Here is a 25,768-nt window from a genome sequence, read left to right on the forward strand (position 1 = left end):
CTCATCTAAGGAAACCTTTTGTTTAACTGACACATTCTACATCACTAAGAAGTGTCATATCCATAATCTGTGGAACAAGTAATAATCTAATCTAATCTGTAATCTTAAAGTTGTGATGCTCACCTAAAGCACACTGAAAAAAAATGAAACTTCAAGTGTTGAGAGGGTATGTGATGTTATTTCAATAATTATAATAGCAATTCAAATTTACAAAGAACTTTGCAGTATGGGCCCATTTATCATAATGATGTTGCACCTCCTTCTGGAAGGATGCATGCCTGAATCAGTTGGGAAGAGTGTTCTTGAAGCCATTGTATCCTCTCCTGAGGCAATGTCACCCACAACTGTTGTAACTGGTCCTTGATACGTGGAATATTGGCACTGGGACATAGTTGACTCTGAGTTGATCCCAAAAATGATTTATGGGGGATAGATATGTGGATCTTGATGGCCATGGGAGTATCTCAACATCATGAATATGGTTCACAGAGACAATTGCTGTATGTGGACAAGTATTTTTCTTCTGAAAAATGACACCACAGTACTGTCAAATGAGGATGCAAGATGTCTGTGATGTCAGAGTTCCCTCAATCACTACCAGCCATGACCTGAAGTCATACCTGATGAGTTCCACCCACGATGCTAGGAGTACCAACATTATCTCTCCAAAGCACTGGAGGATGGGTTCTCACTAAAGGTTGCCACCATATTTGTTGATGATGGTCACCAGGGCAGTCCATGTTTTTCCGTCATGGCATTACACACCAAATGCAGCCATTTCTCTTGTTATGTTATTGGCAGCCTACTCATGGAATGATAATTCCCTAGTTGTAATTCCCTAGTCTGGGTACTGCTGGTCTTCAACCAATGGTGCGGGATGACGCAGGATGTTGAAGGGAGGTCATTACTTGCAGTTGTACGGCAGGCAGAGATGTGAAAAGGTTACAATATATACTTGGTGCACAATACAGAGATCCACCCTTGTGTCGGTCACACAGGTTCGAGTGGAATCTTGATAATGCTTATGATTGGCTTTATGTTCCCACATAGTCCAACATCAAGCTACTGTCACACCCAAGTATCCACCAAGTCTGGATATTACACAATTTGACTGGCCAGTCAAATGAAAATGTACAATGAGGCCTCTTTCAAACTCTGTCAGGTGCTAATAAAGCTGCCTCACACAAGTACATTACGTCTCTACATACTACACTGCTATCATACTTAAATTGGGACATGTTCATGGCTTTCATATAGACTACCAAGTCTGGGACCAAAAGTAAACGTGAACAGGTACCAACTCTAATGCGCTTTGGTGGTCATTCTTCCTGTCATAGAGAACTGCAACTCTAAATGAATTTATATACTCGCTGATGGTGTATGAAGTTACACTGACTTCCTACCATGTCTTCTGAGTGCTTCTTCTTTCTTTTCTTTTTTTTCAGACAGTGTACTGTCAAAGCAAAATCTGAAAATTACATTTGGAAAGCACTCTTTCATAAAATTAGTTGAATTACGAGGGCGGTTCAGAAAGTAACCTCTGATTGGTCACAGTGCGGGTTGTGGGGGGAGTAGCGACGCCATCTGTGCGTTCACGCACTCAACAGGTCAGTCGGCATCAAGCCGTGGTCGAGTGAACGTCGTACCTGTGCTAGTTTAGTTTTTGTGGCAGTTTGAAATGTGTGCTGTAATAGAAAACCCCGCCAAATGTGAAGTGCGTGCTGTCATAAGGTTTTTTACAGCCAAAGGATATTCTGCAGCAGCTATTCATCGTGAGCTTTGTGCCGTGTACGGACCAAGAGTTATGAGTGAAGGAGTTGTCCATGAATGGGTACGTTTATTTAAAAGTGGACGAGAAAACGTTCATGATGAAGAGAGGAGTGGTAGACCATCATTGGTGACTGACGAACTCGTTCAGACAGTTGATGCAAAAGTTCGTGAAAATCGACGTTTCTCAATGTCGGAGTTGTCTACTGGTTTTCCACAGATTTCTAAGACTCTCTTGTACGAGATAGTGACAGCAAGATTGGGTTAACGTAAGTTCTGTGCACGATGGGTGCCCAAAATTCTTACCGTCCACCACAAAACTCAAAGAATGGCCTCTGCATTAGACTTTCTGTCATGTTATGAGGACGAAGGAGAACCATTGTTAAACAGAATCGTGACCGGTGACGAAACCTGGATTAAGTACGTGAACCCTGAGACAAAAGAACAATCAAAGATGTGGGCACATTCAAATTCGCCTACCAAACCAAGAAAAGCCTCGCAAGATTTTTCTGCCAGAAAACTGATGGCAACGGTGTTTTGGGATGCCAAAGGGGTGTTGTTGGTTGAATTCATGGAACGTGGTACGACCATTAATCAAGACGTGTACTGTGAAACAATAAAAAAGTTACGACGGGCTATACAGAACAAACGCCGTGGTATGCTGACTTCCGGTATCGTTTTTTTGCACGATAACGCCCGTCCTCACTCTGCTCGCAGAACAACGGCCCTTCTTGAGTCCTTCAAGTGGGACGTTATCAACCATCCACCTTACAGCCCAGACCTGGCGCCAAGTGATTATCACCTCTTCATGCATTTGAAGAAATGGCTCGGGTCACAGCGGTTTGATGACGACGAAGAGCTCAAAGATGCGGTCACAGGCTGGCTCCAGGCACAAGCGGGTGATTTTTATGCAGAAGGAATTTCAAAGAGATACGATAAGTGCCTCAATTGCTATGGAGACTATGTAGAAAAATAGTGCAAAGATGTAGTTGTAAGATGTATATATTAAAATATTTTCATTTAACTTGGTGTATTTTTTTAAATCAACTGGAGGTTACTTTCTGAACGGCCCTCGTATAAGCAATTCTGGGCTTCTTCAGATGCCAAGGCAGCAATTTAATTCAACTTTGGCATAAAATATTAATGTTATCACATCTGTTTGTAAAATATGGTTCTCTGCAAAGGTCCAAAATTATCTCTTTGCTCATGAATTATTATTGAAAAAGTCACTCCATGGGTGCATACAAGTGCCTGAACTACTGAAGAGATTTTATATACTTATCACACTATGAGAAATTGTCACCATTGTCACCTGATACGATGTGGCAGCTAATGAACCACTCTAAACATGTCCATGGTCAACATAAATTCACTCACGCTGGACTGTATCCATTGTCTTCATGTATTACAGTCCCAAAGATCCATGATCAATAACCAGCACTAAGCAGAAACTGCAGAATTGGAACAGGCAAGCTTGGTCAACTCCTCATGTCCTATGAGCAGTACATTTGAAAATATTAAGAACTTTGACGATTAGAGTTGTTTAGTCCCTTATATGTAGCAGTCATTTAAGCTTCTGTTCCAAAGTGAGGGTCAAGAGGAAGGTTTGATATGAGTTGTTAGCTTTGACCAATGACATAATGCTGCTGCGACATCACGTTTTGGTGTGTATTTTGAATTAAATTTCTGTATGGCATTACATTATACTGATCATAATCTCATTGTTTTATGGAGAAACCAATTTCTCAACCTTTTATGGTTATTGTAAACGGAAGTCTGTCTTTGATGTCTAAGTTAGGTTGGAATGAAAAGGTTTGGTTATGAGTTGGTGAAGCCAATGAATGTGACAGCAAAAAACGTGCCTGTGGTGACAGACCGATCTGAACAGTAGCTCAAGGTCTACGTTAGGTAGGAATGTATGATCTGGTTGTGAGTTGCCAAAGTCAATGAATATTACAGTGAAATACATGTCTACGGTGACAGACTATTTTAAAGCATAGTCCGAGGTCTGGGTTAGGTTGAAAGGCACTAGTTGGTCATGAAAGGCAAGAAAACTATGTGTGCTTAAGGTGCCACCTGCAGCATAACCTGATGCGTATGTTAGCTGAAATGTGAAAATTTGAGAGTTGTCGAAGGAAACAAATGACAACGCAATAATATGATTGGCATAATATACTGACCTGAAGCATATGTTGAGATACATATTTGTCTTTGCAATAACCCTCTTGTACTTCTTATTTTGCTGAAAATTACTACAAAGTGGTTCAGCTATGACTTAATAGAAGCAAATACCAGCTGATATTATTTACAAATGAGTATTGTCTTTGATTAAGGACAATATACTGACAATTTATTGTATTCAGGTTGTTGGTTGTAATGCTTATTTGGCTATCACTTTTGAATGTATCAATTTACAAGATTTTCATTATCAAAAATATTGTCCCATTTCAGATACACTGTAAAAGGTAAATTTATTTACAAGCCAAATAATATTTCTGAGGAAAATTCTATGATTTGCTGTGTTGACTTCCCATCATTAATTGTGCGAGCAAGGACATAGCCAGGATTTTGTCAAAGGGGGGGATTCGATTCGTTATAGAAGACTTTAAAAGGACTCATGGTTTTCATTTATTCTGAAAACACCTTTATTTTTTAATTTTGCTTTTCCGGAGGCCTTCATACATATAGTATTCAGCCTACAAAATTAAGCAAGAAAAGGTTTTCTTAAGGAAGTATAGCACATATTCTTCCCAGAGAGAGAGAGATACAGGGAGGGAGAGAGATACACAAGGTGTTCATTTTAACTGGAAACATTGAAAAATCTAAAAAACTACACATCGGATTAAAAAAAATGTTATAACTCCAATTTGTTCGTCTTGTTTGTATTGGAGGGGTACAGCGGGGGGACATCTAATGAAACCAGACTTGACCCACAATCCATCCCATGAGAGGGCAACTTTTTTAATTGCAGATTATAATTCAACAGAACAATCTACAAATGTTTTGTCTGAAGCATTTTCTTCATTTCGCCACTGGTGGAACTGTAATTGAAGGAATAGAAATGGGTACACGATTGTAATTTACGACATGCTACTCAATGGCCCTTGAATGACCAATGTCGTGTGGGACCCCACCTCCATGCTGCGAGGGTAGGGCAGGCCAATATTTTGTAACTTGTAATTGGAAACCCCATTTGTAACATTGTATTCCTCCAACATTTCAAATAGGGGAGTACTGGACATGCCACTACGGCCGTGGCTTGAGGCAAATGTTACTCTACTTTTCCAATTAGGGTAAGTGTTCAAACGTAATACTGTCAACTTCAATACAATTAGTGGTCTATGACTGTACACAGGGCACAAGCATATCTGTGGGAATGTCAGCGTAGGCATTTCTGATGTGGTCGACAATGTCTTCAAGGCCTGCTGGTACACCTTATCTTTTATATATCCTCACAGAAAGAAATCTGGCTACCTAATGGGCCAGCTTAATAAGGCAACCTCTGCTGATCCACCAACCAATGTAAACATGGTATAATACTTCCTGTGCTTCATTAGCATAATGCGCTGGGCAGTCGTCATGCTCAAACTATGTATGTTCTCAAATGGCCACAGCAACATTCAGCAGTAGTACCGGTAGTTCCTATTCCAAAAACGTTTTATATTTACATCCATTCAATGTGCCATCAATAAAGTACTGACAGCTGAGTTTGTTCCCCGTGATGCCATACCATATGTTAACCGATCAAGGATGTTGAGTACCGGTAGTTTCTATTCCAAAAACGTTTTATTTTTGCATCCATTCAATGTGCCATCAATAAAATACCGACCACTGAGTTTGTTCCCCATGATGCCATACCATATGTTAACTGACCAAGGATGTTGATGGTCAGTTTGTGAATGTAGGCTTATCAGAAAATAGTACCTCACCAAAGAACATGGAGGTTGTTTGGATTTGTTGACTGCCCATAAACAAAACACTACCCTATTATGGAAATCTGCAATATTAAGTTAGTGATGCAGTGACACATGGTACAGAAGATACTTATAATGATGCAGTACTACGGCAATAACTACTTACAGACATACCAGAATTGCAGTGTAATTGCCAGGCTCTTATCTGTGGCTTGTGGTGCACTCCTGCTAGTACAACTATTTCATTAGCTTCTCCTGCAACATGTTTGTTTCCTGTTGCCATCAGATATAAAATCATCCACAACCCTGTAAAAGAACAATTGAAAGGGAGCTTTCTCTGGAAAACTCTTGGGTTACAAGGCAACAGCAGCCTCAAGATTTCTCCTACATTCTCCGTAAATAAGGATCATTCAAATCTTTTTCTTCTATGGTTGCAACAATCATCGTCCATTTGCACATCTGTTCTCCAAAATAATAATGAAAACCTTAAATATTTTTTTAAATATTATTTATTGTGCAGAAGTGGTACATAACTGTATCACTTTTCAACATAATCTCCCCCACACTCAATGCAAGTCCTCCAGCACTTACAAAGTGCATAAATTCCTTCAGAAAAAAATTCTTTTGGTAGTCTGCACAACCACTTATGCACCGCGTGGTCCAAATATATGGAAATCACTTGGGGCAAGGTCTGGTGAGTATGGTGGACGAGGAAGACACTCAAAATGCAGGTCTGTGATTGTTGCAACTGTTGTACAGGCAGTGTGGGGCCTTGAATTGTCATGTTGCAAATGAACACCTGTTGACAGCAATCCACGTCACTTTGATTTGATTGCAGGCCATAAATGATTTTTTAGGAGATCTGTGTATGATGCACTGGTGTCAGAGGTCCCTCTAGGCATGTAATGCTCTAAAATGACGCCTTTTTTGTCCCAAAAGAGAGTCAGCATAACCTTCCCTGCTGATGGTTCTTATCGAAACTTCTTTGGTTTTAGTGACGAGGAATAGTGCCATTCCTTGATCGCTCTCTTAGTTTCTGGTTGGTGGAAGTGAACACAGGTTTCGTCCCCAGTAATGATTCTTGCAAGGAAGCCATCACCTTATCGTTCAAAGCACCGCAGAAGTTCTTCACAAGCAACACGTCGTTCTCTCATTTCAGGAGTCAGCTGCCGTGGCAACCATCTTGCAGACACTTTGTGAAACTGGAGCACGTCATGCACAATGTGGTGTGCTGACCCATGACTAATCTGTAAACATGCTGGAATGTCATTCAGTGTCACTCGGCAGTTTTCCTTCACTATGGCTAATGTCTCTGAGTACTATGGCACTTAGCATCTGAGGTCATCAGTCCCCTAGAACTTAGAACTACTTAAACCTAACTAACCTAAGGACATCACACATCAATGCTCAAAGCAGGATTCGAACCTGCGACTGTAGCGGTCGCGTGGTTCCAGACTGAGAGGCCTAGAACCGCTCGGCCACAGCGGCCGGCCCTTCACTATGGTTTCAACTGCTGCAATGTTCTGTGGAGTCACAACTCGTTGTGCCTGACCTGGACGAGGAGCATCTTCCACTGAAGTCACCACCATTTGCGAACGTCCTACTCCATTCGCAGACTTGCTGCCGTGACTAACATGCATCACTGTACTGAACCTTCGTCGATGAATTTCAATAGGTTTCACACCTTCACTGCCAAAAAATGGAATAACAGAACGCTGCTCTTCCCTGGTGCAAGTCGCAAGTGGGGCAGTCATCTTTATACTGACACTGCGACGGTATGTGTGCATCTGCACTATGCTGCCACTTACTGGCCATTCTGCACACTGTTAGTAGCATGCTTACTGACTTACAGGATAACAGCGCGAAATTTCGATTTGTTATTACAAATGTAAGGTTTTCATTAGACTCACCCTCGTAGAGTGTCCCATAGAATCGCAATCTGATATTAAAAAAATGGGGTTTCCAACTGAATATCTGCCCTACTACCCACGCATTGGTGGGGTGACAGGTCGACTGCGGTATAGCTGGATGTCTCCATACAAGACGAACCAATTGGAATAATAAAGCATATTTGATCTGATGTGTAGTTTTTGATACATTTCAATGTCTTTCAGTGTCATTAAACACACACACACAATTAAAAATTTCTTTTTTTGTCAATATGACAATTTCACTTTGTTGCCAAATGAATTACGAGGGTAAGTCAATTATTACCTGCAAAGTGGTTATAAAATTTTATTGTAATCAAATAGGAAACTTACACGAACATCATTTTTCGACACAGTCTCCTTGCGTTTCAACTCACTTGGTCCGTCGTTGTACAAGCTTCCTGATGCCTTCATAAAAGAAGGTTCTCAGTTGAGCTGCAAACCAGGAATGCACCGCTTCTCTCACTGTCTTAGGCAAGTCGACAGCCCCTTAATGCCTGTTTGAGTGGACCAAACAAGTGATAGTCAGAAGGGCAAGATCAGGACAATATAGAGGATGATCCAGTACTTCAAATTTGAGTTTCTAGAGAATGTCAGCAGTGTGGGCAGCAGTATGCAGAAGAGCATTGTTGTGAAACAACACAACACTTTTTGACAGCAATCCTCGGCATTTGCTTCGAATTGCAGACTTTAGCCTGGCAGTAAGCATCTCACTGTCATGTACACTGTTCATTGTTGAGCGCCTTTCCCCATCATGTTCCAGTACTGGACCTTGTGCGTCGCAAAAAACTGTAAGCATCAGCTTTCCTATGGATGGTTGGGTCTTGAACATTTTCTTGCACAGCGAATTTGGATGTTTCCATTCCATACTCTGCCATTTACTCTCCGGCTCGTAATGATGGATCCATGTTTCGTCACCAGTAATGATACTGTCTAAGAAGTTACCATAACGATCCAAATGTTTTTTGCAGATGTCCAAGCGTGTTTGTTTATGCAACTGTGCGAGTTGTTTTGGGGCCCATCCTGCACAACCTTTATGAAACCCAAGTCTGTTGTGGATGATTTTGTAGGCAGAACCGTGACTAATTTTCAGATGATGTGCCACTTTGTCAATAGTTAATCGTCTATTTAAGACAATTATTTCATGTGAATGCTCAATGGTTTCTTCATTTGCGGCGGTAAACAGTCGTCCAGCTCCTTTATCATGCTTAACACTTGTGCGCACATTTCCGAATTTTTCAATCCTTTCATAGACACTCCATTGTGGCAAAACACTGTTTCCGTACCGTACCAAAAGTCTTCGGTGACTTTTGACCCCTGATACGCCTTCCGACCACAAAAAATGGATCACTGAAGGTTGCTCTTCTTTGGTGCAAATAGACAGCGGAGCAGCCATGATTAACAGCACGACAGACATAACGAAACTAACCTAGCAGCTTAAAAATTGCAAAGATATAACAACAAATAAACCAAGTAGGCGTCATCAATGTAAAACGACAGTACTAACTAACTAACTCCGTCTACAGGCCGCAAGCGACCCATCGGGACCATCCGACCGCCGTATCATCCTCAGGTGAGGATGCGGATAGGAGGGGCATGGGGTCAGCACACCGCTCTCCCGGTCGTTATGACGGTTTTCTTTGACCGGAGCCGCTACTATTCGGTCGAGTAGCTCCTCAATTGGCATCACGAGGCTGAGTGCACCCCGAAAAATGGCAACAGCACGTGGCGGCGGGATGGTGACCCATCCAAGCGCCGGCCACGCCCGACAGCGCTTAACTTCGGTGATCTCACGGGAACCGGTGTATCCACTGTGGCAAGGCCGTTGCCAAAACGACAGTACTACCAAAATAAATAAAAATATAACTAAACTGCAGATAATAATTGACTTACCCTCGTATATTTCTAATATACTGTATTACCTCTCTGCTAACAAAAAAAATCTCATCTCAGTCTTGTAATATAAGGTTAACTGTCACTGAGCAGAAGAGTCTTAATGCTGGGTTGAATGACTTATCTAGAAAAACGAGTTCAAATCTCTTTTGATAATAGCTATTATTCTTGTATTTAAATTTACAACTTATCTGAAACCACGTCAAAATTCCTTCAGCACTTTGAAGCATCCCAAATTTCTCAATTAAATTTCAAATTTTATGAAATTACCTCTCATTTCATTAAAATTCTTCAGTTTCCTCAAATGATCAAGAACTTTTTAAAAATATTATTTCAACAGTCAGCTTGAAACTATAGTAGTCAAATTTATTAATAAAATATAACAGAATACACATATACTATGAGCTATCTTAACACTAATCCACATATTGATTTCAGATAGACTTCTAATGCATGCAACCTCATAAATAAGTTTGTATTTATCCATCGTGATATGGTTATACAGTATCTGACACTTATAAAATCTTGCACGATGTACAACATACTTGGTTGTGTACACAAAATTTATTTCCTTTTAGAAACAAATAATAGCATGTGCTGTCATCATATACTCCTGCTCTCCTTAAACCTCCCAAGTTTCTGTATCGAAACTGGTTTCCATAACCGAGTTCCATCTGGGTGACCATAGTGGGTGGTATTTTACCAAATGGGCTACTAATGGTGGAATTTTGAGCAATTTTTTTAAATATATGTAACCATCCCAGTTTGGGTGACATTTTGATTGATCAATGCGATTTTTAGACAACAGAGGCATATCCAAGTGAACATTTATGAACTGACCAGCTGTTCCCGTCTAAGTGTTGCTGTGACTCAGTATGGTTAGGCCTATATGTAAAAGAAAGAAAAGAGAAAGCATAAATTTGTGATATGCATGGGAATTGGATACAAGTTCTAGTCTCTTTCTCCCCACCTCTGCCCGTCTCTGCCTCTCTCTCACTTCGCACATCTCCTCTTCCTTCCCCCTCTCTCTGTCCATCATCTACACCCTCCTTTTTCTCTGTCCATCTTCTCCTCCTCCTCTCTTTCCATCCCCTCCTGTTCCCTCTCCCTTTCCAGCTCCTCTTTTCCACCTTCGAAGTCCATTTCCTCCCACCCATCTGTCAATCTCCCCTTTCCCCCACTCACTGACCTTGAGCATTGTTCATTGCCACTACAAATTCGTTTCTGTAGTAATATTCAAATCATAAGCTGATAATCTATAAAAACAACTTTCTTGTTTGCTAATAACCTTTCACTATTATATATTTTACATTTATATTTAGATACACTAAGGTGACAAAAGTCATAGCATATCTCCTAATATCATGGCGGGCCTCCTTTTGCCTGGCGTAGAGCAGCAAATCAATGTGGCGTCGACTCAACAAGTCATTACAATTACCCTACAGAAATAATGAGTCATGCTGCCTCTATAGCCATCCATAATTGCAAAAGTGTTGCCAATGCAGGATTTTGTGCAAGAACAAACCTCCCAATTATATCCCACAATTGTTCAATGAGATTCTTGTCGGAAGGTCTGTATGGCCAAATCAGTAGCTCAAATTGCCCAGGATGTTCTTCAAACCAATTGCGCCATTTGTGACCAGGTGACAATGCACATTGTCATCCTTAAAAATTTCATTGTTGTTTGAGAACATAAAGTCCACGAATGGCTGCAAATAGTCTCCAAGAAGCCAAACATAACCATTTCCAATATGATTGGTTTAGTTGGACCTCAGAAATAAGTAAATTCCGCGTAAACACATCCATACCATTTAGTAGCCACCACCAGGTTTCACAGTGCCTTATTGACATGTACATCTACACACTGCAAACCACTGTGAGGTGCACAGCAGAGGGTATGTCTCATTGTATCAGGGTTTCTCCCTGTTCCATTCAAGTATGCAATGTGGGAAGAATGGTTATTCGAATGCCTCTGTGCATGCAGTAACTATTCTAATCTTATCTTCATGATCCCAATGTGAGCGATACATGTAATCATTTAAAGCTGTTTCTTGAAATTTTGTTAATAGACTTTCTCAGGATAGTTTACATCTATTTTCAAGAGTCTTCCAGTTCAGTTCCTTCAGTATCTCTGGGACACTCTCCCATTGACTAAACAAACCTGTGATCATTCACACTGCCCTTCTCTGTATCTGTCCAGTATCCCATGTTAGTCTTATGTGGTACGGGTCCCACATACTTGAACAATATTCTACAAACGGTCGAAAGAGTAATTTTTAAGTAGCTTCCTTTGTAAACTGATTGCACGTCCCCAGGATTCTACAAATAAACCGAAGTCTACCACCTACTTTACCCACAACTGAATCTGTGTGATCATTTCTTATCCCTACAAAGTGCTACACCCAGGTATTTGTGCGTTGGCCGATATTCCAACAATGACTCGTTTATATTATAGTCATAGGACACTAAGTTTCATCGTTTTGTGAAGTGCAAAAATAGATTTTTGTGAACATGTAGAGCAAGCTGGGTATCTCTGGACTACATTGCAATCTTATCAAGATCTGACTGAATATTTATGCAGCTTATTTCAGATAGTGCTTCATTATAGGTAACTGTGGCACTGCAAAAAGTCTTGGGTCCATGGCGTTGTGGGATCTGCGCCACTGTTGAACCCTGCCGTCAGCTCTTAGCAGCTGAAATTGGGACTCGAGGCCACATTTTTCCTGTTGTCTGGGGTCCACCCAATACGGTCAAGAGCCCAGGAGAGCCACAGCAAGTGATGTCATGCTATTAGCAAAGGCACTCGCATTGTTTGTCTGCTGCAATAGCCTATTAAAGCCAAATTTCTCTGCAATGTCCTAACAGATACGTTCACTGTGTGTCCCATATTGATTTCTGCGGTGATTTCATGCTATCAGCAGTGACTGCTTCAGGCAAACACTGATGCTCTCAGTTTTTAAGTGAAGGTCATTGGTCATGGCATTATCTGCAGTTATTTCGTACAGTGTTGCTTGTCTTAGCAGTGACAGCTTCATGCAAACACCGCTGCTCTCAGTCATCAAGTGAAGGTTGTTGGCCACAGCATTGTCTGTGCTGCGAGGTAATGCCTGATGTTTGGTTTTTTTCGGCACACCCTCACCAAATAATGCTGAACTCAAAAATGGAATGTCTGATGTGTCTAGCTCTAACTACAACTCCATGTTCAAAGCCTGTTAATTCCCACCGTGCGGCCATTATCACATTGGAAATCTTTTCACATGGGTCACCTGAGTACAAATGGCAGATCCACCAATCCAATGTGCTGCCCTTTTATACCTTCGCTAGCTCATGACTTTTGTCACCTCAGAATATATATTAAAATAGATAGCATATGTCCACCTGATTGTTAATTAGAGTACTGAATAAAAATTTGAAGTAAACCAGTTAATAACTTTTCGGTATTTCTGGTAATAATGTTTCCACTTTATACATTACATATTTATTTATATATTAGAAACATTAAAAGATTGATATATTAAAATGCATATATTTGAATGCAATGTTGTGCCCAAATTTCAAAGCAATTGGTGAAGAACTTCCATAGATTTATGAATGTGAACAAACGAACATTTACTCTTGTGATTATATAGATGTATACGTATGTTTGAGCCAAATCTTAAAATCTCCAAAATTTCTTCACCGATTCCCTTGAATTTGCATTTGAATATATGCATATCTTTATATAGCTACTGGAGTAACATAAATTAATATTATATATATTACATTTTTATTTATTATATATATATATATATATATATATATATATATATTTACAAACCATATGGCGCTCCAGTAGGTATAAATGGCGGCATTCTGAAAAGTAATGCTTCCAAATATTTTATGAAAAATTCTGAAATCTGTTTAGATAAAACAAACTTTGTTAACATTCTACATGTCCATACATTTGTTCTCAATGTAGTCACCCTGGCGATGAACACATTTCTGAAACGAGAGACCAGTTTGTCGGTACAGTCACTGTAGAATGTTTGACGGAGCCATGACCTCACTTCTTCTTGCACCAATTCATCACTGTCAAACAAAAGTCCTCGAAGATGCTCTTTAAGGTTTGGAAAAGACGAAAATCGGATGGCGCCAAGTCGGAAATGTATGGAGGATGACATATGACAGTGAACCAAAGGTGTTGCATGTTTCCAGTTGTCACAGCTTTTGTGTGTGATGGCATTACGATGCTGAAGGAGAGTATGCTCCATGTGAGGATAAAATATTCTCTAGTTAGAAACTACATCACAGCATTCTGTTTCTCACGCATTGACATTGTTATGATACACACCGCCATGTTAAAGTCTTGAATTCAGAGCCCTCTACCGTAGAGCTTTGCAACTTGCGTCAGCGAAGCGGAAAAGTAGACCCAGAAATTAGCGTGCCATGTAAACACTTCAACTGATATTGAGAACAGAGTAAAACATTCGGACGCATTACTTTTCAGCAGGCTCTTGTAACAACACGCATGTATTTGAATGTAACATTGTGTCGAAATTTCAAAGCAGTCTGTGAAGAACTGATTTTGTACAAACGAACGTTTACATTTTTATTTATATGAATTTTAATCTAATGTTAACTATAATGATGTATACTGCACCGCTGCATTATGAAATATTGCAACTCCAAAGTTCTACCAGTCTCCAAATAACGACTCCAGAGCTAACATTAAATTGCTACAGATAGGTAATCTAACACCTACAACGCCTCTCGGTGTTAATAAACCAAAATAGCTCCCAAATTAGCTCCCATGCCCTCGAAATATAAATTCAGAAAATGTCCCAAGCCCCTCCACAAGTAGTAATTTACGAAGTAGAAATAAGAGACAAATAGAGGGAAATCTGCAGTAGAAAAATAATAGAATTTTAATCATAAATTTTGGAAACATGGGAGAGGGGATAAACGATAGAAATGGTGAAATTATTAGTTATTCTTATATACGAGAAAATCAATATTATAGTCACAGAACGTAGGTCTTGAACACCAAAGATAGCGTTTACTAAAGTATAAAAAAGACATACAATGCAATTATGATACTCCAGTCTCTATCCTCTAGTCTGTTCAAAGTCAATTAGGACGTACAGCTTTAGGAAGCAACAAGAGGAGCTTTATTAAACCAGGGCGCAAGAATAAATCGCGACGAGATTGTTTTTTGGGAAGATCAGAATTAGAACTTTTGTCATATTAGAGGTACGGGGAGGTAATCAATAATCTCTCTGACTTTAACGTCACTTCGTGTGAAGATTTAAATATTTTACGAAATTAAAGATTTTTGGACAGATTCGAATTTTGTATTGTGTTAGTGGAAAAGCTTTACTTCACGCGACTAGTAATCATAGTTCGTGACAGTTTATGGATATTAAACAGGAACAATCCTTTTATCGAAAGTGACAGAACATTGTTTAGTATCTCTGATATTCACGGGATTCCAGATTAGATACTTACTCAAAGAACCCCTTTGAATGCGATCGTGTGAATGAACTGATTTATTAATAATTATTGTTAAATAAAATAACGTTAATTTGAAACTGACTATTCGTCTTGAACTTTACTTCGATTTAGGTTCATAAATAATTAGGTTACGTGATTTTCACCAAGAATAAACTGCTGACTAGTAACTGAAACAAGTGAACGAGAATCTATTGAAAACACTAGTATTAATTTACTTATGATTTTTTTCCTTCAAAACTGGGAAGACAATACGTGTAGTGACTCACTGGGTTCAATTTAAGAACTAGCTGGAATAAAACAAAACCCCTCAATAACAGTAAATGTATAGATAAATGTATAGATAAATTAACATTCCTACTTTCATGCAAGATACGGAAGTCGGGATAGAAAAAAGGGTCGCTACAGTAATCAGGCTAGTATAATAGTGTGTATGTATTTCTAACTTACCGTAACACTGATGGACGAATCAAAATCGGTTTTCCTCCTCGAACTTGTTATAAACTTATCCATGATTGCAAACTATCTCAGCAGCGCGCAACACAGAAACAATTAAATTGAAGTGAAAGTAAGAACTGAAATGATGAACAATACAACGGAGCTCAAGTAAAGCCAACAATATACAGGAGAAGTTCATTTTGCTGAAGCAGGGATGGGCGACAGCTGATAGTGTAATCGATATATCGACAGTTCGCTCTATAGATGGTTTTGTTTATTGTAGGTAGTGCATATCCATTTTTCGTCGTTTGACTGTAAATCAAAATATCTTTCAGTTTCAGTACATGGCAACTAGGGCCCGTGAAATTTCATTTAGGTGATAGGGGGATTCGGACAGCTTTGGCTATGTCGTGTGCGGGAACTGTAATTAATTAACAGTGCACTTTTAGTCTACTTCTTTTTGTGATTTTTTTTTCCCAGTTGAATGGAGCGTATTTCCCGAAATTTCCTCCAGTTTCCTTACGGTTCATATGTTTTTCTTAATCAGGTTCTTTATGTCGTTTTCAACAGACAGTGACAGTTGGGATTCGGTTTAACGCCCAACACTTCATCCACGGTACTTATAAAAGCGTATTGAAATCTGCTGTTCTTATATTTACGAAAAGTTTACAATTTTATCAGAAACATTTATTTCCACTGCATGCTGTATGTTCTGCTGTCCTTTATAGCGGCAGGGAGTGTTTTTACGATACTTGATTCCTGTTTACTTCTGACAATTTTTTTGTTATGCTTTACAGTATTCGTAATTCGAAGCATTTATTTCGCAATGAGATAAATTTTCTGTTTATTACGTTCACGAAGTCGCCACTGATATGACGTCACAGGCGGTATATTATTTACATTTGTCGCATGTTTCCTACGTCACTGGCCATAGCCGACGACTCATGTTGAACATTCCCCTTTATCCCAAACTAAGCATCAGAAACCTTATTGACTCTGTCAAATTTAAAATTAGGCCCACCAATTTTAGTTTAAGAGCGTTTATAGCATGACGGCGATGGTTAGAAACAACAAACCCCACTTCTCCAGACACCTAATATTTATTTTCAGATGGCATGTACTTGCTGAGACTGGAAGCGTTACCACATAGCATATGGCAAAATTCCACCTCATAACGAACCTGAGTTTACTGCACATCAGTCACAAAGACAGCAACAGGACGAAACAGGTCTTACCAAAACATTTTCCTCCAACCTTTTGCGGTGTCCGGGAATGTAGTCAAACTAATCCCAAGAGCAGTTTAAAGATTCCAATGGAAACATAAACACAGGAATGGCAACGCGTATTACCTCGCAGCCGGCCGAAGTGGCCGTGCGGTTAAAGGCGCTGCAGTCTGGAACCGCAAGACCGCTACGGTCGCAGGTTCGCATCCTGCCTCGGGCATGGATGTTTGTGATGTCCTTAGGTTAGTTAGGTTTAACTAGTTCTAAGTTCTAGGGGACTAATGACCTCAGAAGTTGAGTCCCATAGTGCTCAGAGCCATATTACCTCGCACTCGTACATCCAGGAAGAAAAGCAACAAACCTATCCGAGGTCGGAAGACAACACAAGGCAGACTGATTCAGATATCTGTACTCCGATGACATCTAATAGACCAGGTCAGCCTATAGATATTATAACATCTCCACTCAACATAACCACCAAAAACGTGATGATGCGGACTGGTGCCGGCCGAAGTGGCCGTGCGGTTAAAGGCACTGCAGTCTGGAACCGCAAGACCGCTACGGTCGCAGGTTCGCATCCTGCCTCGGGCATGGATGTTTGTGATGTCCTTAGGTTAGTTAGGTTTAACTAGTTCTAAGTTCTAGGGGACTAATGACCTCAGCAGTTGAGTCCCATAGTGCTCAGAGCCATTTGAACCATTTTTTGCGGACTGGTTGTAACAGCCAGACAATTCTCGTGAGCGATGGAGCTTGACAGGCACACTTCAGGCACTTGGCACAAAAGTTCTGTCCACTTACTTTGCATCTTGTACATCTCTGTCCCTCTTGCAGAAGATCTCGCATTGTTATAGTTCTGTTGATTACACTCACCATGAATGTGATGAAATTCACTATGATCTGGCAATCTACTGAGTTCCTGGCAAAGATATCGTATAAAGTAGGTCCGTTGATTACCACTCACCATGTCTGCGATCAGGATCGCTATGATTTGACAAATCTGCTGAGTTTTTGGCAAAGATCTCGCATGGTTGTAAGCCCGTCGATTACACTCATCATCGCTGCGACGAAGATCGCTGATTTCACAATCTGCTGAGTTTTTAGCAAAGATTTCGCTTGGTTGTAGGTCCATCGATTAAACTCACAATGGCTGCGACGAAGATCGCTATGATTTCACAATCTGCTGAGTTCTTGACAAAAACCTTGCATGGTTGTAGGTCTGTTGGCTATTAATTTAACCGTTACTGGGATGAAGATCACTATGATTTGACAAATCTGATTTCTTGGCAAAGACCTCGAACCTGATTACTCACTCATAGGTACGCATGCGACAATATGAGCTACTAATATGGTCCAAACGCCGCGCATAGAAACGGAATTTTTCCGGGTCTCATACCTCGGGTTCTATTGGTGATAGAATGGTATGGTCAAGTGTTTTGGATAGCCCTTGGGCTAGCGACCATTTGTACACCCAATAGAAGATTCCTCTTACTGTAATTCTCCTACAGTACAAGGTCAAAGTTTGAATATTACAGACTCCCTCAAGCTTAGGCAAATCGGTTGGTTTTTTTTTTTTTTTTTTCATTAGATGTAGTCTGCGGTGCGCCTAGAGGGGCTTATGGGGGCACCTTTTAGTGCTTGGGCAGTTCCTGAGAAAAACCTGAAAAAAGCGTTTTTCGAAGTTTTTTCGTCGTCAGCAGCGGATATCTAAGTAATTACTGCAGAAGATTGTTCACGTTTTAACTATATATTCTCTTATCAAGAAACATCCCAAAATCATGGTTTTTGGGTACCAAATCCGAGCCGCGGATTCCAAGACGTCTATGCATAGCAAACGACTGTAAGTTTTACGATATATTCCTAAGTCCCCGATCTCGAAAAATCTTGAAAATTTTCTTCATATCTTTATGCGTTTCCGAGATACAGAGGTGGAAAGTTACCTTACTTGTACGCGTAAAATGTGGTGCGAGGCGAAAATGTAGTTAATAAGGTGACGTATCACGGATAAATACGCTGTAAAGTGTTTGTTTTATCATTATAAGGTTCTGGGAACCCCATGTTGCAGTACTGAAGCGAAAGCAAAATTAATGTGAACGTAAAATCCAGTCTAAGATTAACGTTAGTTTCACGTTAGTTACTCATCCATAATGATCTTTTCATGTGTGTGACATGCCCTGTAACAGGGAAAACAAGGGAACCAGCGGGAAAATGATCCAGACGGAGCACAGAGCGGGTGAATATGCTCCAGTTTAAAACCTTTTGACTGAAAAGAGGGTACCAGCTGCCTCATTCTACCTTACTCGGCACCTTTAAAAATTTTGGAACGCGAACATATTCGCGTTTTTTTTTATGTTCAGAGAGAAGGAGACAGTGGCAGTAGGAAAGAAAAGGATAAGTAGCAAATCCTGGAAGATAGACAGCTGTTGTGGTACAGAAAGAACGAAAGAGACAATGGCCGTGTGTGTGTGTGTGTGAGAGAGAGAGAGAGAGAGAGAGAGAGACAGACAGTGGTACAGAAAAATACTTGACAGTGACAGAAAATGGTAGGAAATGAATGAAGGAGACAGTGCCAGTGGAACAGGAATAAAGAGAAGGAGAAACTGGAAATGGGCGAGTCAGTGATAATGAGAGAGAGAGAGTATATAACAATGACAACGAGGAAGAGAGAGATACTGACAGTGAGAAGAGAGAGCAGCAGTGGGAAGGAATGACAGACAGTAAGAGAGAGCAAGAGGGAGACAGTGACAGCGAGAGGAGATAGTAGTAGTAGGGGAAAGAGAGACACAAATAATTAATGACAACAACTTGAGCTCACAGAGTGACTGAGATGGTATGAATGACTTACAGCGGTGGACTAGTGGGGTTGAGCGAGTTATTGTTGGGAGAGTTTGTGGGAGTGAGAGGTGATCTGCATGTTAAAAAGAGTGCGAACATGTTCATATGCCCAAATTTTTGTAAAAATTTTTGAAGGTGCTTAGGAAGGAAGAATGTGGCAACTGGTACTCCACTTTTCAATCAGAATCTTTTAAATAGGAGCATATTCGCCTTTTTTGTGCTCTGATATGAGCGTTTTTCCACTGATAACTCTATGGGTGGATGTCGCATAAGGTTACACCTCAAATAGTTCAGGAACCATAAACTTTGAGGCAGTCCAAATACCTTTTCGACCTTGATATTTCATAATTTTTCTTCCTTTTGTCGATTGCTGAAACTTGTGCTTTTCCTATATTTGGGCCTGCAGATGAAGTACAGGTGAATACACGTACAGTACCGGTATAGCGTCACCATGTTCTTCATACTCTGTAACAATCACTCTACCACATAAAATTGAATGAAGTGTCAGCAAGCCTTGCCGGAAACTTACTGTTGAGATTAAGATGTGTGCAAGTAAAGGGTTGTTCTTGTGGTACTTGGGGATGGGTATTGGGCAGATATGCAGCCATTTTTATACTGTGCTATGTGTTGGAACTGTACCTACCTGTAGCTCAGGAAGCGCTGTACAAGAAAGAAAAAGAGATAATATCGGGTGCTTTGTTTTGGAAATGTAAAGCTTCACATCCCCCAAGCTTGCAAAAGAAGACCGAAACCGCTGCCACAACAAGAAAACGGTATAATTTCCCAAGAACAACGTGACAACGAAACAAGGTATTATTTACTAAAGTCACTGTGTTACCTCTTGCATGCAGATGAGCAGAATAAGAGACAATCGTTTTTAGAAATACATGAGAATTTTGAAATTAATTAAAAATCATTCCAGGATGGGGCAACGGCCTCCTCTTGCCTCCCTTCCTTCCCCACCCCCGTTTGTGGACGCCTATGGTTGTCATATTTTAGCTGCCAAACGGCTCATTTTGTCACGTATGTGGACCTGACATAAAGAGTTAATCAGTTATTTACTTAGTTGATTAGTAAGTTCCATGTTGTTGTTGTGGTCTTCAGTCCTGAGACTGGTTTGATGCAGCTCTCCATGCTAGTCTATCCTGTGCAAGCTTCTTCATCTCCCAGTACCTACTGCAACCTACATCCTTCTGAATCTGCTTAGTGTATCCATCTCTTGGTCTCCCCCTACGATTTTTACCCTACATGCTGCCCTCCAATACTAAATTGGTGATCCCTTGATGCCTCAGAACATGTCCTACCAACCGATCCCTTCTTCTGGTCAAGTTGTGCCACAAACTCCTCTTCTCCCCAATCCTATTCCGTACCTCTTCATTAGTTATGTGATCTACCCATCTAATCTTCAGCATTCTTCTGTAGCACCACATTTCGAAAGCTTCTATTCTCTTCTTGTCCAAACTATTTACCGTCCATATTTCACTTCCATACATGGCTACACTCCATACAAATACTTTCAGAAATGACTTCCTGACACTTAAATCTATACTCGATGTTAACAAATTCCTCTTCTTCAGAAACGCTTTCCTTGCCATTGCCAGTCTACATTTTATATCCTCTCTACTTCGACCATCATCTGTTATTTTGCTCCCCAAATAGCAAAACTCCTTTACTACTTTAAGTGTCTCATTTCCTAATCTAATACCCTCAACATCACCCGACTTAATTCGACTACATTCCATTATCCTCGTTTTGCTTTTGTTGATGTTCATCTTATATCCTCCCTTCAAGACACCATCCATTCCGTTCAACTGCTCTTCCAAGTCCTTTGCTGTCGCTGACAGAATTACAATGTCATCGGCGAACCTCAAAGTTTTTATTTCTTCTCCATGGATTTTAATACATACTCCGAATTTTCCTTTTGTTTCCTTTACTGCTTGCTCAATATACAGATTGAATAAGTTCCATATTCAACAAATTATTTACACTTTTTTTTCGAAATAATGGGAAACAAGTCTGTTTACAGGCTATGTATAGTTGTGTTTGCTTGTATGGCAATGGGTACTAAATACCATAAGCTAACTGGTTAAATTTAATACATACCAGAGTTTGGCTATTACTTAAAGATATTTAAACTGACCAACAATAGAAAACTTTTTAGTCCTTTTCATGTTATAGATGCTCTTACCCGTAACTGACACTTAAAATTAACGACAAAAGTAAATACATATGACTTCTGCGTTATGTGTGTTACTAGTTTCTAGTCAAACATTCGTCTACAGATTAGAAGGAATCATCTAGAAGAAACGAATGTAGTCTTCCTCTAAAATTTACTTTGCTAGTGTCAGACATTTTGTGTTGCTGGGTAGATAATCAAAAAAGTTTAAGCCGCTTATCGCACACCATTATGAGTCTGAAAATAGAACGAAACCAATATGAAAGCTAAGTTGTTAAGCCCTCAACTACACAATACTGACATTTAATTTGTGAGACAGGGTGCACACTTCCTACCTTCGGTTGTTGTGGTAGTGGCGTTCTAGATTTGATATAATCAGAACATTGTGACATTATTTTGGGTGATATGTTTACATCGACTAATCTCTTCTTTTTTTAAACACTTACCCTTAAAATTTTACCTCACCTTACGAAGTCGGCAGGAACTGGCGCAGTGACAAAGCTCGCCATTGGCTTCTTACGCAAAGCGTGAATCATAGATGACAGCTCGTGGCTTCTCCGTATTAACTCCGCGTGAGAACATGTCTGCATTTGGCCCTCCACTTCTTGCAGGATGGCTTCCAGCTGTTCGGCGTCCTGCAGATGAAACCTTACCTCAGTTAATTAAGTACATGACCATTCTACTGCACTAACAAAGGCGCTAAGGAAACGTGTCGATAATTATGGACATTATTTCTACACATTTCAATAGTCATGATAAAAGGAATAAGTAGGAGGATAGATATGCAAACAGTTACATGTATCATCATGATGCAGTGTTCAGAACTTCAATAAACTATTGTAGGCTAAATCAGAAGGTAAAAATTAATGTCCAAAAACATGAGTCTGCTTTGTCATTTGCTTGACACTCAGATTTACATCAACCAATGTGACAATACATTGATGGCTATTATGCAGTTTCTTCATAGTGACCTGACAGACTCTATTCAGTTGTTCAAGAACGCAGGCAAAATTTTCCCAAGGGGGGGTACGATTTGTTAAAGAGGACTTGAGGACTTTAAAAAGGCTCATGTTTCTCATTTATTTTGAAAACATATTTATTTATTTTTTAATTTTATGTACATAATTGGCTTTTGGGAGCCTTTGTCGAAATAATATTTGACCTATACAACTAAGCAAGAAAAGCTTTTCTTAACGATGAATAACATTCATCCAAATGCAAAATAAATATTTCTTTTTTTGGCAATATGATAACTTCACTCTATTGCCAAATGAAATAAAATTCTAATATAATGCATTGGCTGACAGCTCAGTTTTTTTTATTTAGGGTTCACTATCATAGAGCAGAAAAAGCTTAACCTTTGGCTGAATTACTTATAAAGTAAATCGTGTTCAAATCTCTTTTGACAATAACTATCTCCTCCCACTACAGTCTTGTATTTAAATTTATGGTTTCCCGAAAACCAAGCTAGAAGTCCTTAAGCACATCAAAATATCCCAAGTCCCTCAATTCAATCTCAGATTTTATTAAAGTATTTTCCATATCATTAAAATTCTTCAATTTCCTTAAGTGCTCAAAAATTTAAGTTATTGTATTGTAGTATTAAAAGAGCATAAACAGATTTTGTACGAAAGGATGGGGAGTTGGTGGGAGGAGAGTGTTGCTAGGCTAGGACAAATTCGAGCAGCCCGCCCCAAAAAAAGTTTTAGAAACGAACTATACAATGTGCTTTCATCACATACACATTTAGATCTCCACAAACTCATCCTGATCGTTCTGTATCGCAACCGGTTTTCATAATTTAGTGCCGCCCGAGTGATCAGACTGGCCAATAATTTGCCACTTGGGCTACTAATGATAGAACTTTGAGCAACTTTTTTAAAAGAAATACTACCATCATCGTTTGGGCGATATTATTGATATTATTATTGATCATCGCAGTATTTGTGTGACGCAGAGGAATTCACGCTGATTTTAATTTAATTTTATCGGTAATGATGCTTCGGCTCCACTGCGTTCTGACATACTGAAATATTGCGACCCCATTGTTCTACCAGTCTCCAAATAACGATGCCAATAACGATAACATTCAACCGCTATAGATAGGTAACTAGGCTATTATGGTAGTGCGAATTTTTAACTGACGGTAATGCTAGAGAACGAATCAAAACAGGTTTTCGTCTTCTTTCTTGTCGTAAACTTATGCATAAATACAAACTATCTCAGCAGCATACCGTACAGAAACAATTAAATTCAACTGAAAGTAAGATCTGAAATGATGAACAAAACAACAACTGAGCTCAGGTAAGGCCAACAATGTACTGTAGTTGGTCTTAGCTAAAGTAGGACTGGGCGATAGCCCATAATGCTACTGATATATCGATATCTTAAATCTGTCTATGACCTTGTTGAGTATCGATAGTATATATCCCTTCTACGTCATAGGACTGAAAAGCAAAATGTCATTCACTACATGGCAACTGGGTGGTGCGTAATTTCAGTTAGGTGATGGGAGGGAGAGGAAGTTCCGGACCCCCGGACAGCCCCCCCCCCCTCCCTCCCGCTCCTTGGTTACATCCTTGGGTTGTGCCACTGCTCCATAACTTCGCATTTGTAACCCACGACTGAGCAAATGGACAATTGTCACCATGAGATGATGTAGGAAGCCTCAGCAAGGTGCAGCAGAGAGATGCCAACAGATGTAATAAGAAGCATCAGGCAGGCTGTGTTGACACATAATTACTGGCCGAGCCTCACAGTAGAACAAGTTATGACATATTCAGCATTGGCGCTGCTGTCAGTTCTGCACCACCACTGAAACGGCAAATGTACAGAAGCCAGACGGTAGCAATGATGACCTGGATTACCAAGTGTCTGGGCCCATCACTGAGCCACTGCCTTGGTCTACATTATGAATGGTACAGCTCCCAGCGGCATCGTACATAGGTGCAGCCTTTAATTCTGCAGCTAGTGGATATGGCGTCTAGTGACAGCAGCTAGATGATCCTTTCAGGTCGATAACCGTCATGGCTGCAGGTGGTGACAGACAATGCATAGCTGAAATAGGTGGCACTTACGGTGGCTCCTTCCACCACTGTTCCCCCATTGTGATGCAGCATACTACATTGGGGTCCTTGGTTTACTGCTGTACACTCAAGTGCTTCTGGCTTTTGGCCACGTGTCTAGTTCAGCCACGAAAACGGACCCATAACTGGTGCTGGTCACAGGTATAAAACTATCATTTTCAGATATACCAGAAGCTTAGTTTTGAAAACCCTATTTAGTTTACGAAAATCACTCCAGGCCATTTTACCGAGTGAAGTGGCATAGTGGTTAGCACACTGGACTCGCGTTTGGAAGGTCGATGGTTCAAATTTGCATCCAGCCATCCAGATTTAGGTTTTCCATGATTTCCCTAAATCGCTCCAGGCACATGCCGAGATGGTGCATTTGAAAGGGCACTGCCAATTTTCTTCCCTGTCCTTGACACAATCCGACTTGTGCCCTGTCTCTAATGTCATCGATGTCGACAGGACAATAAAAGCCCAATCTTCCGTCTTACAGGCCATATTAACTCTTCTATTTATTTCCATTGCTGCCTACCGGATAGTTGTCTGAAACTGCCTGAAATATAGATCTTCAAAACCAATTCTCTGACTCTGTTGTTAATTTTTACACTGTTCCCAAATGTTATATACCGTAAATTCCATAAAGTTTATGTTATATTTTCAGAATGTGAAAATATCAATATTATTTGCATAGGTGAACATTGGGTACAACAGTATTGCATAGAAGCGGTAAACAAAATTGAAAATTTTATGTTTACTAGTAGATTTTATAGAAACAACAGATCCCATGGAGGCTCTTGTAGCCTTGTTAATGCCTCTGTGGTGTTTATAGAAAAATAAAATGTCGACTAACTTAATCAAGAATGTGTTTTGAGACTTGTGTACTCCACAAAAATAAGTAAAGGCTTTATCATCTTTAAAAAACAGAGATCTCAAACATAAAAAAACGATAACAGCAATCAAAAGGAAGTTTGAAAAAAACAAGCTACCACTAACTGAAGAAGACTTGCTAAGGAACAATACTAGGAACTCTTATACAACT

At 40.0% G+C, this 25,768-nt stretch overlaps 1 protein-coding gene across 1 annotated transcript in view; it reads right to left on the reverse strand.

Moving 5' to 3' along the window:
• Positions 1 to 25,768, reverse strand: part of LOC126253100 (E3 ubiquitin-protein ligase TRIM37-like) — a gene marked incomplete at its 5' end in the record, with an annotated part of 178,035 nt that overhangs the window by 69,396 nt on the left and 82,871 nt on the right. The window contains one exon of the mRNA XM_049954248.1: positions 22,124 to 22,293. Within this exon, the coding sequence (XP_049810205.1) occupies positions 22,124 to 22,293 (170 nt within the window). The remainder of the gene's footprint in view (positions 1 to 22,123; positions 22,294 to 25,768) is intronic.

Source organism: Schistocerca nitens, chromosome 1, assembly GCF_023898315.1.
Source record: "Schistocerca nitens isolate TAMUIC-IGC-003100 chromosome 1, iqSchNite1.1, whole genome shotgun sequence".
Taxonomy (NCBI): Eukaryota; Metazoa; Arthropoda; class Insecta; order Orthoptera; family Acrididae; genus Schistocerca; species Schistocerca nitens.